Source organism: Rhodnius prolixus, unplaced genomic scaffold (assembly GCF_049639745.1).
Source record: "Rhodnius prolixus isolate KJV_2025 unplaced genomic scaffold, Rpr scaffold_3, whole genome shotgun sequence".
Lineage (NCBI taxonomy): Eukaryota > Metazoa > Arthropoda > Insecta > Hemiptera > Reduviidae > Rhodnius > Rhodnius prolixus.
In genome coordinates, this window is record NW_027411603.1 from 12,080,710 (window position 1) to 12,096,695 (window position 15,986).

At 33.1% G+C, this 15,986-nt stretch overlaps 1 protein-coding gene and 1 long non-coding RNA gene across 3 annotated transcripts in view; one reads left to right on the forward strand and one right to left on the reverse strand.

Annotated features, from left to right (window-relative positions):
• The first annotated feature begins 3,536 nt into the window (after positions 1-3,536).
• Gad1 (glutamate decarboxylase) overlaps positions 3,537-15,986 on the forward strand; it is a 33,969-nt gene continuing 21,519 nt past the window's right edge. Inside the window, exons 1-2 of one of the 2 annotated variants that reach the window (XM_074127382.1) lie at positions 3,537-3,691; positions 4,074-4,138. In XM_074127382.1, coding sequence (XP_073983483.1) covers positions 4,084-4,138 — 55 coding nt within the window. In that variant the 5' untranslated portion in view covers positions 3,537-3,691; positions 4,074-4,083. Of the gene's footprint in view, positions 3,968-4,073; positions 4,139-15,986 lie in introns of both variants that reach the window. The other variant, XM_074127379.1, reaches the window with a different exon arrangement.
• Positions 5,260-15,986, reverse strand: LOC141453793 (uncharacterized). The gene is made up of 3 exons (XR_012458182.1): positions 15,799-15,986; positions 5,749-5,958; positions 5,260-5,542 (listed from the first exon to the last, which is right to left on the reverse strand). It is a non-coding gene; the product is annotated as an uncharacterized lncRNA (long non-coding RNA).

Sequence of the window (15,986 nt, forward strand, 5' to 3'; positions counted from 1 at the left end):
TGGATATTATATTAACCAGGAAAAAGGTGTTTTCACTAATTCTTAATTTACTTTAATTAAAAAATATCTTCCACAAAGTAAATCTTAAGTTTTTCATACAATTTTACCCTAAGTCTTGTGCTCATTTATCTCAAAAAGCTGTAGTAATTACTTCAAAGTACAACTATACTAAGAACAATCTACTTTCCTATTAAGTGGTAATTCTCATTAATTAAAATAATAAAGTAAGGCAAACAACTTCACCTCCAAATTTCTTTTTACAAAAGAGGTCCTTTCTCTAAATACAAATACCGACCCTGTTTCACCCACCCTTTGTAACAACAATGGCTCTTGAACAATGGTTCTTCCGTAATATGGTTCATTGACTGTCATTCTAGGATCTTCTTGCTAAATCTGAACATCATCTAAACGAGCTTCACATTTCCACTTTTTCTGGATAATTACTATGTCCAAAAATTATCCATCCTGATATGCTCGCTTATCCAAATATTTGTTTTACTCTCTTTTCTACTTACGCTTAGCATGCTTCTTCCCATCCTTGTGATCGTTTTCCTTTGCTTGTCTATACTCCTTGCGGTAAACATCAAGTCTCACAGTCGTGCAGTCTTGCAGCACAATCCTACATCTTCTTTTTGTTATCCATTCGTGTACTTGATCTAAACAATCGTGCCTATAATGGCATACAACTGTATTCTGTTCACCTTTTAACTCTTTTAAAATACCAGCATCTTCTGCGATCTCTTGGTCTTCAATAAATAAATAACTTTATAATATTTTTCTTGATTATTGTTTTTTGTATTTATTCTCACAATTTATTTTCATGATTTCAGTTTTTCTTGAATTACTTTTGACTTTTATTTCATCTGTTCCCTTAGTCAGATCGTTAACATATTTTCGTTTTCTTTTTCAGAGAGAGTGAGAGAGAGATCAATATTATAATCACTTTTAAGAAAAGGTAATTATCAACACGAGAAAAGGGAATAGGATTTGTAACGATTATTTAATGCAAAAGCTAGTAAATTTACCAAATTTAATCTTAGTTTAATCCCAACCTTATCTAGGAATTCTGTGTAATCATGCAATTAATTATACCAGAGCCGGTCGTTTGTTGGAATGTGCATACATTCATTTGACCCATTAAACAAAGACTACTACCATGATGGTCTGTATGGCAGTAGTAACTAACTGAATTCTACATAGTTTCATAGCCATATTTCATCTCAAATTTTAGATTTAGCATGTATGAGTCTTCCTTCAAGATTATCTTAAAATTTAACTAAAATTTCCTCGCCAATGGTTTTGAATTAAGTTTTAGCGTAAAAGTTGTTTTTAAATAAGATTAATGACTGGTAAATGGGCAGTTTTCAATTTTTACTTAGCATTACTTTTAGTGAAATAGTACATCTTTGCATCTTGTGCTTCAGAATCTAGAGAATGTTTTTTGGCAATCGTCAAAGTGATAAGATTCACATAAAGTATGTCTCATGTTCATTATGATCTGAAAAACTTTATTAAACGCTCCATTAATTGATTGCTAATAAGAAAATTCGTCTGTCCCTTCCGGACAAGCAGATCATTGATTTCTTGATTTTTTATTCGTGTGAGGTTCATATTTAATATTACAGTAAAGTGGGAATTGATAATTAGTTATTTTTTGAATGATAAAATTTGTAACATATTGATTTTCGTTTAACTGAAAACAAAAATTAAATATTAATATTGATAGAATATTTATTATATGTCATTCTCTTAATTTGAATGAATAATTGTAAAAAATTAAAAGCAAAAAATCTACCCCTAATTTTGTTAATTTTTTTATTTAAGGCGCGTCAACATCTGAGGTCATGGCGCTGGGAGCTTCTTTTGGAAGTGCTAGTTAAGAAAAATCTATTCGAAATAGGAAATTCTCTTTAGTTTACAGCTCTGTAACAAGAGAACTCTTGTCTTTCAGCGGACCGTGAGCTGTAAGAAGCTCCTAAAAATAGAAAATCTAACGGCCAGCAGCTGGATTCAAACCCGAAATCACCGCGTTGGTATTCAGTATACGCTAACTACTGAGCTAATCCCTTCCCCATGAACCCCTAATCTTTCTTTAAGGGAACTCTATGAGAAATTGTTACATCATTTCCAAAAACTGATTCGCATTGCAATTTCTGGAAGTGAAATTAAAAACTGTTATTTACTATACGTTTGTCAGCTAAATTAAAATTGTGCAGATGTGCCTCCATAGTGGGGCTTCACGTCTCCCCAGAGAGGCGTCGCTCATAATGTTGAAGTCTAAATCATTTTTTTTTTTTAATAATTAGTCCGCTGTTCAGGGAAATCCGTTTTCTGGTCACGATTGGAGAGTCATCTCATAGCTTAACTAGATAATATAATTATAATTACAACTCTACTGTTTGGTTCATCATAGTCATTAACCAGTTTTTGGCAATTGGATTAATAAATCTTTCCCTAAAGAATTGGATAAATTTGGATTGATAAATACTTTCCTGTATTTACAGCATCATTGGAGCAGAAAATTATTTTCAATTTTTTTGTTTTAATTTGTTTAAAAATTTATTATTTGAACATTTTATTTTTTTCAGATTTCCTGAAAAGAAAAGTTTGGATTTATCATTGGATTTAATAAAGTACTTCTGCCTATTAGAACATTCCATTTGATTTTAGAATGTTTCAGGATTTCAGAGGAAACTAAACAATGTTAATTTTGAAACATCCAACAGTATAATCCACTTGAAGTTTCTAGAAATGATTCTGGAGGTTCTACCACACTAATTGAAAGGTTAATATAGTTTCTGAAAAAAAAACTTTATTCTATCTTTTTATTTGTAAAATAATAAAAATCAAAAACCAAAGTGATAAGTATTAAGATTAAAGTGTTAAGTTTAAGTGATAAGTTTAAACTATATCAATTTATATGGAGAAAAATTGATATATAAAAAAGAAAGTAAATTAAAGGACAGTTGTGTGAAAGTTGACCGCCAAATACTGCACTAAAAAGCTTAAATGTTGGAAAACTCACAACTTGGAACAATTTTTTATTCTTTTCCTATATGATTTAAATTTTTTTGAAAATCCAAAGAATACTTTTCTCTTATAATTTGAAGAACTTCTGTAAGAAGAGATCGCTTATGTTTCATACTAGTTTTGTTTCATTTTTAAGTTACGCTGATAACAACCTGACAGTATCTGTTAGCTTCAAGGGAAAGAATTGGTTGTTTATTTACAACTCCAATTATTTAAAATCTGCTGATTTCTAAAAGATTTTAATAAAAAGAAAATTTCTTAAACATTGTTGTAAGGCGGCGAACTATGACGCTAAGATATTTGGTCCACAAATATTCTTGGCATGGTTCATCTATTTTCATTTTGTTAATTAGATTACTTTTTCTTTTTTCTTTTTAATCGTATGTCTATGAGAAAAAGTAATTTGTCCAAGTTGGCGGTGGGTTTATGTTACGTAAGTGGGTGGATGGGTGAAGATCGATTGTTTGTATGGAAGTGAAAGGCAACGGCGGAGGCGGATCCCGGGGGCGGTAGCATAGGCTCTGACCTGCTCTGTTGCCAGTATCTGTTCTTGTGGAGTGTTCAGTCCACTAGCAGACCTCCCAGGACAGATCTCCTCAGAATCTATCAACCCTAATTTACACAAAATCTATCACATTCACTCAAATATTTCTCGATCCGTGTAAGTACTTGTAAGCTATTGTACTGAAAAATAACTTTAAACAAAAAAAAAAAGACGCATCCAAAAACCTTCTCCTCTCCTTAAAGAAAAAAAAAAAAAAAAAAATTAAAAACTTTTAATAAAAAAAAAGAAGCATTAGTTATTTTCTTGCGGGTCGGTATTTAACAAAAATAATTGTTTAGTGATGGATACGTTCAAATTGAACGACCTTTTAGATACTGTCAGAACTGAATTGAGAGGCTATTTACCCTCGTTATTCGCATTTGATCCAACAAGGTTTGTGTTCCTTTAGCACAATAGTTCTTTAGTGAGTTACAATCCCTGTAGTTTAGTTTCCTGGATCCATTTTATGTGTACAATTGTGGTTTTGCTTTATTTTCAGGTTCGGCCTAATGGGGGACAAAAAGTACCAGTTAGATAAGAAAATTGGCTCAAAGAAATATACAGGTGAACAATTAGAAATATCATTGTTGTAATATTTACAGTATTTTATAAATTTAAGATAACTTTGTTAGAAAACAAAAAAAAATATTTGACGCTGTAAAATTGCCACGCCCCCAAAATGATGAGCGTTGCCTACTTCTGGGTAAACCTCATCCAGTTGGTCGATAATGGAGGACCTAGGGGATTTGACCTACTTCCCTGGGGCACTAACATTTACACTGTTTTGGTACAAATCTGGATCAATATGGAAAGATTAAAGCTATTAAAATAATCTGCATTTTACATTTACATATATCTTTGCTTGTATGTGTTTTTGCGTTTATATGTTTGCTTTTTTTAAACTTTATTTACCTTCTTTACATTTGATTCTTTATTTCCCAAGCTGTATTCGCAATTATATAAAAGATTGGAGAAAATTCCTTAAATCTTAAATAAACTTTAACCGTTCTGAATTGCTCTTACATAAATTTATAATTTTCATAGAGCTCCAAAGCATTTAATGTTAAATTATAGATTTAATATAGCAAATAGAACTTTCTAACACGTCTGTCTTTTTGTAAAAAGAAAGTAATTTACTCCAGTTTCCAAAAATATAGGTTTATTTTTGCAATAAACATCCCGTCAGATATAATAATGTAGAACTAGATTCCGGGTGTTATAACTGAAGGCTTGAATGGCCATTTATTTCTACGGTTGTCCTATATTTTGGGATGGTTTCTGGTTGCTGTAAATTACACGCTTTGGTTTCATTCTCTGAATCAAACTGTAATGCGTTCAAAGCTTTGCAATCAAAGCGAACAAAAATTGTGTTCAAAATATATTTAGTTTTGGAGTAAATTCCATTAATGGAATCGAGAAAAATTCATATGCTTTAAAAATTTTCAGCGATTAGTTGAGAATTTCAAAATTCAATTTACCAAGCCTTTAAAGACACCAGATTAAGATAATATCATGCTGAAACTTTGGGAAAATAATATTTATTATATATATCTTTAAAATCAGGAAGCAAGGTATTCAATTGAAAAATATTATTCATTTAAAATTATAGAAATTACTATTGCAGACATCGATATCCACTGTAAGAATAAAAACAAAAGGAGAAGCATTCCAAGATTTTTCTGGAGGATGAGAAAGTATACCCTCAACTTATTTCCTTTCAGAACTAAATCTTAGCTAAGGAAGATCACTTGCCAGATGTTAAGGATTTCTATTATGGAAGCATGTAAGGAGCTACTTTGTCTCAAATGGGTAACGCTGTTTCTTCTTCTTAGGAGATTACACGAACAGTATCTTCTTTGGAAATCTCTTATTTTTAAATGATAATTATCTGAAATGTGTACGTGAAGTCCTTAGTGCTTCTTCAATTAGATGAAATGAGAGAAGTCCAAACATTCCAGAATTTCCATCCTACAAAAAAGAAAATTAAAAAATTCAATATTTCAATTCAAAATTTCTGCTCACATTTATACATTCAGATACAATAAAGTTGCTGATTGGGAACAAACTAACAGCTTCTCAATAAATCGTTGATAAATCTTTTTGGGAATTACAATTTATTCTAAGTTTCAATGTGAAGAATAGTGGTTTAATATCGTAATTAAGAAATAGCTTACAGTTTAAAAATCTGCTACAGAATTTTTTGAATCTATTAAAAACCTTTTCTTTATTTTCATACATTTTAATTGTAGCGTTAATTTTTGTTCGCCAATTTTTTGATTCTTTCAGAGCTATCATCTCATCATTTCCTTTGAGCTACTTGCTTTTGAAATATCAATGTTCTTCAGTTCTTATTATGGCATGCACTAAAGTATTTCAAAGAGAGACTGTGAAAAAAGAGAGAAAGAGATTAATTTGTGAAAACTGTAGCAGAAACCTTGAAAAAGTTTGTTTGGTAAAAACTCAATATGGAAATTTGATATTGTAATATTACGAGTGACAGGAAAAAGTATAAAATGAAATAAAACAACAAAATTTTCTTATTAGATACAATTTACGAGGCAAATCATCATGCAAAACTGAAAGAAAATCAACCCTTTTTTTTCATGATCAGATATTTTGGGAATTTTGAAATCTCTACAGGCGGATGCACTATTTTCTCTGTAAAACTTCTTCCAAGTCTGTTCTGTCATTTGTCTAAGCACTTCTTCTTTTTTTTTTAGTATATTCGGCGAATGAACTTTAGCTAGACTCCAGATAAGATGATGAAGTTTGTGTATAGTCATTTGTGTTAATAATTAGTGCTAAACAGATTCATACTACAAACAAATCTTAAAAACTGAAGATCATGCGCTTCATGGTTTTATTAAATGGAAATCAGCAAACAGTGAGAAAGGTGGTGAGTTATGATTAAAGACTGATTAGCATATCAAGTGATTGAGGAGTACGGTATGAAGTTATCTAATGTTTGCCCAGGCTTGAATAATTCGTCAACAGATTGATTCTGGAAGGGAGAAAACTTCGTAATGTTCTGTCATCTAAATATTCCTGCCCTCTCTCCTCTGCCAGTGATGTTTCCACTCTAGGCTCGATGCCTGTGGTTGAAATTTAATCAGCAGTCTCAAGATTTTGGTCCTCATCGTTCCATTGACGATCTAAAGCAGACCTATCCTAACAGTTTTCGTTAATCTTTTGGTGTCTATTGGAAATCTGATGAAACTAAAGCAATACTAGATGAAACTTTGCCAGTTAAAACAAAGATATATGATTTTTATAAAAAATGTTGATTAATTTATAAAATAAAACAATTTAAGTCATTCTTTTCATTTCTATTTAAAAATGTATTAGTTTTCTACAATGTAGTTTGCTGTGGTTCAGTGTGAGAACTTAACAAGTAGAACCGTTTGTCGTTAAATGTTTATTTAAGTTTGAAAGTAGGGTACATTTCTTTTAACGTAAAAGATGATCATTGCCTGATAATAACAAATTTTCGGCTAAATATTCTCAAAATAATATTTGTAAAAATCTCATAAACTTTTTAAAATATTCCTTGAAAAAGTGAACGTAGAAATGAGACTCTGAATACACTTCATGTAATTTTAACAGCTATAAACTAGCCAAATCAAAGATTTATCCTTAAGTTGAAATCTCTTGAAGCTGGTAAGCCTAGTGGGACTGTTGGAATTTCTCAAACTATTCTTCGAGCTTCTTTCTACTCTTCAGACACTCTTTACAAACATTTTCGGACAAATCTCTAATTTCGTAGTGAATTTCTTTCTTTTTAAAAAGATCATTTATTATACTAAAAACGTAAATCTGGTAATAAGGCTAAGCTCTTTAGCATTTCATTGTTACGATAGATTCTAGGATTTCATCTTGGAAATTCAGCGCTTACTAACTTTATTTCTTTTCCATCTTTCATGAAAACCTCTAGGTTGACTACAAAATAAAAAAATTTCTGTAAAGCGTTGGGTACATTCCATTTTGTTCAGTAAATTAAGACAATTAGTGTCCAATATTTTTTTCTGGGTTACCTTAATTTTGTAAGGATACTTCTAATGTATTTTTTTTAAACTGTAAAGTTCTCAATATTTGCAAAAGAGATCTCTTCTGAAGGTCTTCAAGGATTTCACTTTGGACCGTTCCTATGTCTTATATTTTAATGATATCAGACATTCCTTGTTTGATGTAAACTTTCTCAAGATCCCAAAATGATTAAATCCTTTGGAAATCTTGCAGATTCCTCCACACTTTAGTTTTCAATCAATAGCACATAATGGACTCAGATTAAAATCTTAGTATATCTAAATGCTCAGTTTCACGAACATTCTAGTCCAATATTCTTTAGTTATTACATATGTTCTTGAGTATTACCAAAAACCTCTACAATTAAAGACTTATTTTGAAGAAACATTATCATTTTATAGACATTACGTTATTGGGGAAGATATTACAACAAAGTTTATTTTTCAAAATACCCGATTTTTCAGAAAGTATCAATTCCCTTAAAATAATTTTTACGTCTCTTGTCCGGCCTACTTAAGTACATTCTTCAGTTTTGGTACCCGCAGTACCTATACTATGCTGATTGTGTTGTTTGAATTCAGCAAAGGTTTTTTTTGGAGCCAAATTGCCTACATTTTTCACATTTACAGTGCAGATTCCGAAATTAATTAAATTCTTCACATTACAACACTTGAGAGAAGTAGACATCAAGCTGATTTAATGTGGCGTCAAGCAACTCATTAAGTGATTTCCAAATGTAAACTCAAAATAGAAAACTGGACGATTGCAATTCTTTCTTACAATAGTTAAGAGTTAATATGAAAAAAAGAATTTCTTTTAGTGCACAATGAAGGGGTATTCGCTTCATTTCCAATAAGCTCGGCCTATTCTTTCGCTCCCTACTGGGAGGAAGAGTAATTAAGAGTCAAAACTGCAAGAGAATGGTTACAAAAGGGAGTAGATAACTTGGCTGTTCATGAACATCTGAGACATGAAGAAATCGATACGATATTGTGGGAACGGAGCATCTACCCTTCCACGTAGTACCTTCTTGAATACTTAAAAAATAAAATAAAATGTGGAATTCTATATATATTTGTAGGATTGAATTTCTGAATTTATACTGATTGGGGAAATTGAGAAAACACGTTTATTATAGCTTATAAAATTAAGTAGGAAATTTTAATTAGGGTGAATTTATATAAGCTATGTTTTGGTACTAAGTAGATCATTTGAATTAGACCCTCTTATTCCAACAGAAAGAAATTGCGTCAAAATGTACCTTTAGTATTCAAAAATATTAAAACTTTTTTGAGTTGTGACTATTTTAGAACCTGATAATTTCTTCTGAATGTCACATACATGTAAATGCAATTATAATGTAGTAGACGCTCTTAATAAATAGTAAGTTAGTAGTTAATAATTATATAATTTATCTTGGTTTAAACAGTTTTCGTGCCTTAACATCCTTAAGAGCATCACTACATCATCCATCAATGCCCCGATAAGAAAAAAAAATTATGCGAGCATTTTGATCTTTTTCAGGTCAATCTATTCAATCTTTGCCATGTACAAGATCGCTTTTTTTTTTTCTTTTTGTATAATGCTAACACAGTGGCGCGTTCAGATTTTCTTGTAGGAGGTTTGCTTTTAGAATTAAAGCCAATACTTTATTTATTCCGAACTATTCTTTCGCATGCTTAGTTTATTTAGGATATTACTTTCTTAATGAGATAGTTCCTGAGATAATATTTGTAAAATAATTAAAGCAACATCTATAATCGCTTTCTTTCCATAAAATAAACATTAATAATTGACTCGCAATAAAATGCAAATAATAATAATAATAATAATAATAATAATAATAATAATAATCTCCAGCAGCTGACCCTTAGATTTTCTCTTCCTAGGAGCTTCTTACAGCTCACTGTCCGGTGATGGACAGTGTTGTCTGTAACGAGAGAACACTGTCCGGAGGCCGGCAGTGCACTGGAAAAAGCTCCGGGCGCTAATAACCTCAGCTGTTAATGCGCCAAAAAAAAAAAAAAAAAAAAAAAAAAAAAAAAAAATCAACGGGACTATCTCCACCCCTGAGACTCCTCTCCATACATTAATTTTAATTTCATTAATAGTTAATTATTACTTAATAATTACTAGTAATTATTAATTTCTTGAAACTCATCACACTGTGATGTTCTCGGTCGGCTCCAGAATAAAAAGAAGGAGAGCCGGGATAATCGGCGCTGAACAGGTATAATCTCTCTTAAGCTGGAAAAATTAGCTTTTCAGACATACTTGCTGTACATAAGTGCTGCTGAGATTATAAGAGTCGTCTTATTCAGGCACCTCAACTGACTCCTTTGAACCCTATTTATTTAATGGATAGTGAGACAACTCGGATAGATATTCTGTTGGGTGCTGGAAGACGCGCGGTGTCTCTTGTACTGGGACAGAGAGGTACTGACGGACCATGCCGTCACCAACACCCGGCCGGATGTGATCTGGCATAACAAAATAACAGGCAGGGTGTGGCTGATTGATGTATCTGTCCCGGATGACGCCAACATAGCCCGCGCGTATATTACGAAATTGGCTAAATACAGGCCACTGGCGGCAGAAATATCTGCTGTATGGAGAGGAGTCTCAGGGGTGGAGATAGTCCCGTTGATTATTTCAGCCACGGGACTTGTGCCGCGGTCGCTGGGGGAGGGCCTCTGCATGATGGGAATCAGGAGGACCATCATATACGAGATGCAGCAGGCTGTGGTTCTCCACACCTGCCGCATTGTAAGGGAAGTGCTAAGGGAAGGCGCTAGAGACTAGCACGGACATATTTTTCTTTTTCTTTTGTCTTTATCATAGGACAATTGTCCGGTTCCAGTAAGAACCGTAATACCAGATAAAGAAAACAGGTTCCTCCCTTGCCTGCGGGCCGCGAGGGATTAAAAAAAAAAAAAAAATAATAATAATAATAATAATAATAAGGGAAGGGATTAGCTATGCGGTTAGCATACTGGACTCCCACGCGGAGGTCCCGGGTTCGAATCCAGCAGCTGACCCTTAGATTTTCTCTTCCTAGGAGCTTCTTACAGCTCACGGTGATGGACAGTGTTGTCTGTAACGAGAGAACACTGTCCGGAGGCCGGCAGTGCACTGAAAAAAGCTCCGGGCGCTAATAACCTCAGCTGTTGATGCGCCCAAAAAAATAATAATAATAATAATAGGCAGTCATTAATAGTTAATTATTACTTAATAATTACTAGTAATTATTAATTTCTTGAAACTCATCACACTGTGATGTTCTCGGTCGGCTCCAGAATAAAAAGAAGGAGAGCCGGGATGATCGGCGCTAAACAGGTATAATCTCTCTTAAGCTGGAAAAATTAGCTTTTCAGACATACTTGCTGTACATAAGTGCTGCTGAGATTATAAGAGTCGTCTTATTCAGGCACCTCAACTGACTCCTTCGAACCCTATTTATTTAATGGATAGTGAGACAACTCGGATAGATATTCTGTTGGGTATTGACAATCAGAGCAAAAAACGTAAAGAGAACCCGGTTTGCCCTGGCCCAGAAATCCTAACATAGTCCCTCAAACAACCTGAATCATGTACGGTGAAGTAGCATACCGCAGTCTTTCAGGCAAAAAAAGCGTTCAGACAAATAATCGTAGTAATTAGGCCAGAAACGAAAAAGTTCTTTCGCGTTAAGTTTTACCTAGCCGTTACGTCCTGGGCGTGCTCAGGTTCTTGTAGACCCATAACAGATATGCATTGCATTGGCTAGTCAACGGATGTTTTTGTAGGTTTCAAAGAAAGAAAAAAGGGGCACTACAGGAATTGAGTATTTCCTGACCAGTACAAAAGGCCAAGCAGAGCTCCAACTTATATTTGAAAGACAGTACCGGTGAAAGGAGCGGTTTAACTCGCCTCTAATGTTTTACTTTAGTATAATGTGTGGAACAACATGGTATAAATTACCGAAAAAACGAATGAATGAACTTCAATTTTGAAGAAAATAACAATTTCCTGAATGTTTATTCTATATGCCATTTGCAAGAACTTTTGTAACGTTTTTCATGAAAATTTGTTTAATAGGGTTTCCCTAAGAGAGTATACAAGAGGTTCCCCTCTTTTGTGCTATTTCTGGGAGCTCTTTTACCATTTACGTACGGTTACTGAGAATTAAATTTGTTAGTGACTTTGTCAGAATAATGACTCAGCTATGAAAATTGGGAGCTAAGAGAATGTTGTATTAGTTTTTCTCATCAGATTTTTGTTCTTTCATTCGTTTTTCTACGTTAATTATATTTCTTTTTATTTTATTTATTTTCCTTTAATTTTAATTCAATTTAATTCAGAGATATATATGCAATTTTTGATAACAAAAGTGGTAGCAATTAATGTAAACCGGAGAGTAAGAAGAAAAAAGAAAGATAAAGATAAGGATTTATAAAAATAAAGCAACAACGGAGGAAAAAAAGTACAGAAGTTATTATTGTAGCGACAACATCTAGAACCATTTTAATCATAATGTGAAAGTGATGAGATGCTCAGCTTGTTCATAATGCTGCCTGTACACTTTGCGAAAACTATACTTTTGTTGTTTTGTTCCATGCTTTTGTTTAAAATTATCTTTCATCCTGTATCAGATGTGTTTACTTTTTCTTTCATACAGCCTTCTATTCATTTTCATTTTACCACTTCTGTTTATAGATTGCTAACCTATAGTGTTCTAACTTTTTTTAAAGTTTTGACTGCCTCTGAATGTTCATTTGGACATTAACCAAAACCCTGGGAGCTGGTAACAAGAAGAAAGAATTCTTATAAAATTAAAATTATAAAAGAATCTTAATTAGCACATTCACATTAGCCAACTACTATTAATTTTTTGTTTCAATTTAAAACATAAAACGAGGGAATATGTTGTAAAGAGGGGGATAGGGAGAGAATATGGCTAAATCAATATTAACAGTACAAAAAGGAAGTGGCAGTGGATGCAGTAATGGAGAGTCCCCAAGTGGTAAATGAGAATATTGTTATCTCTATGTCTATATAAAAAGGCAATGGATATATTTCAAACTGGATCAAGCAGAAGAAAGCCACAACAGATCCAACTTGTCATTTATTTTTGTAGAATCCCGAACCAAATCCCAGAACTTGCGCCCCTCGTTTCTACATTCAATTTGTTTCATTGCCCCACGGCCTGGGATTACCAGACTTATACAGGGCCTAGTACTCTACTGCATATCCCATACATCTTTTTGTAACTCTGGCAGTCTCTCCAGTTTCTAGAGGGTAATAAAAGAAAAAAAAAAAAAAAAAGAAGCCCTCGAACCCATCTTAAGAAAATGAGATATTCACTATCATAATCATCATCACTACTTATTCTACAGACATATTTTTTGTTCCATATCAGTCTCGTTTGTAAATCGCAAATCTCCATTTTAGGATTTTTTTTTTTTTTGTAATTATTACTACACATTGGCTGCATCAACTATTCCGATTATTTGTTTTGTTCCGATTAATTGAATATTTCTTTACTTCTTACTCCCCGTTACCTTTCATTTATAAGAAATGCTAGAATATAAAATGAAGAGAATAGGTTAACAATTTATTTATCCAGCAGTTTTTATAACTCTTGCTAGTGCAATTAGCAAACACTTTTATTAGAAACATTTCTTTAGGAAACAATTATTTTATGGGTCGCTGGGAATAAATGTAAAATTCTAAAAATTCTCTAAAAATAAAGTTTCTAAGCCTGTTTTTACATTAGGGCTTTATTTACCTTTCTGCACATTCTATGTAGTAGTTTAACTACCAACAATAACGAAGAATCTTTTTTTCTTCTTCTTCTTCTTCTTTTTTGATCGCAAACAAATGACAGTTTCACAAAATAACAAGAACAAAATTTCGTACTAATATGTTGTTTACAAACGGAGATATAGACCGCGCAATATTAGGACAAGTTATGGCCCAAACAAATTTTAATACTCAATATCTTCTAAACTTATTGTTCCTTCCGAATGAAACTATAGCCCGTAAGTGCGTAAAGTACAGTGTATAAGAGAACAAAATTACGTACTAATATGTTGTTTACAAACAGTGATTAAGAGGACGCAATTTTAGAACAAGATATTACCCAACAAAATTTCAACTCTCAATATCTCCTCAATGTATGGATCTGTACACAATAAAACTATAGCTTATATCTGAGTAAAATGTAGTGCAGTGATGCCGAACTTTTTTAGCTCGGCCTTGTTACATATAAATATTCATAATTCTTTGATATGTACAACTATAGTAAAACAAGATTGATTAAATGACCCATTTTGTGATCTTGATATGAGGAAAGTTTTCCAAATCCTTATTCTCAATAAGTACCGTAATTTCTTCAAATTCCACAAATCGCTATATTATTTGAAGTTATGTAATAGTTTTTTATCACCGTCGATGCGTGTCACCCAAAATGAGTTCGCCGTCACGGTTCTAGTCGGTAATTTTTGTTTTTTAATTGTATTCCTAAGCTGCCCTGAGAGGTGTTGCAGTATTATTGTTTCGTGAAGCCTTGGTTTAATACGGTCTGTAAACAATAATATGCAAATATACACTGTGATAGTAATGCGAATTGTTATTAGCCGCAGATGTGATCAGGGGTTTTGACTCTTCCCAAAACCATATATTTTAAGAGGCGTTTGATTTAATTCAAAGGCTATGAATTAGGGCCCAATTGTTTGTAATTGAAGTCTGGGGCGAGGTTCACCCTCACTCTTTAACATGTAGCTCGCCCCTCACATTCCCCTCTTAGCTAGAAACTTAATCCCTTTTTTCCCCACAAACAATAATTATGATAATTCGGATTAAGACCAACTTTAATGCAGTAGCTTTTGCTTTAATCTTTTCTAAAAACAACCAAAAAAGTTGAGGGTAAAATTTTGTCCTGGTCTAAAATAGAAATTTGAAATGAAATATAATAGGTTTATATTTAATTATTTACGTTTAAACCGTCCGGGCTTGCTCTGGAAACTTAAGGGCATTCTTCCATTCACTCACTTCCTCATCTTGAAGTCCTATCAATCACATCGTTATTTTCAAATACAAATCAGTACATCGTATTCAGCTAAACATTGTATTGAAGCGGATGTTCGTCAAGGAAGCATCTTAGGACCTATCCTATATGTAATATACACAGCAGACATACCCATCCATCCTGAAACTGTCCTCTTAACTTATGCAGATGATACTGCTATACTTTCTTCTCACATTGATCTGGTAACTTCACACAGAAACCTTCAAACTCATCTCTTTTCTCTTGAGGAATGATTTAAAAAATGGAAAATCAAGTTGAATGAAACAAAATCTCAAAATATTACTTTTACTCTCCGCCGGATCTTCTATGACTCAATTCCAATTCCTCCTGCCAATGTTATCCGTTATCTTGGGCTTTATTTAGACAAAAGACTGGCTTGCAACCCTCACACACGACTTAAACGAACTGAAGTTAACAGACGTTATCGACTGCTTAAAAGACTAGTAGACCAACGTTCAAAACTTTCACTTAATAACAAACGACTGATTTACAATTCTATGCTAAAACCCGCGCCTGGACGTACGGTATTGAACTGTGGGGTTCAACGAAACGCTCCAATCTTCAAAGAATTCAATCTCTTAAGTCTAAAATTCTCCGCACTCTCGTTAACGCTTCATTTTACGTTTCAAATCTAACCATCCACACAGACTTGGAAATTCCGTTTGTAGGTCAGGTTGCACGAAACGTTATATTCGTTATAAAAATGTTCATCAGAACTTACACTCTCATTCCAATCCTCTTGTCCGCCCTTTATCATCTCATCACCATCCAGACTATCCTCCCAGACGATTGAAACGTCAGTGGCCTCGCGATTTTCTCTCTTCTGAAGAGAGTAGCTAATCCTGGAGACGACTTAGGGAGTGTTATCACTGGGTGAGTTTGTAGTGGTCAGTTATTGTCATTGTTACTTATGGCGTATCTAGGCGCTGGTGTAACATAACAAATAAATTTTAAAAAAACATTTATACCTAGTACATGGAACTCAAAAACAGTTTTCACTTAAACTTCCTAAAGAAGAAAGTATTGCAATCGTGTCAAAGTTTTAAAGATGGGTATCTTCGGAAAAACCTCCATAAAATATCTCAAAAACTTAAAATCCAGAATGATCAACTTAGTATTTCGATTTGTATACCTTGGTATCACTTCTGTTTAAAGCTTTGGCGATATTCACTGCATATGCTTCTTAATAACACCAACGTCTTCTGTTTCTGTCTTTCGATCTATTTTAAATTCATCTGCCACATCGTCCAGGCATCTTCTTCCTTCAGGCTTATTACTTAAAACTTATATAAAATAGAATCCCCCCCCAAAAAAAACAGA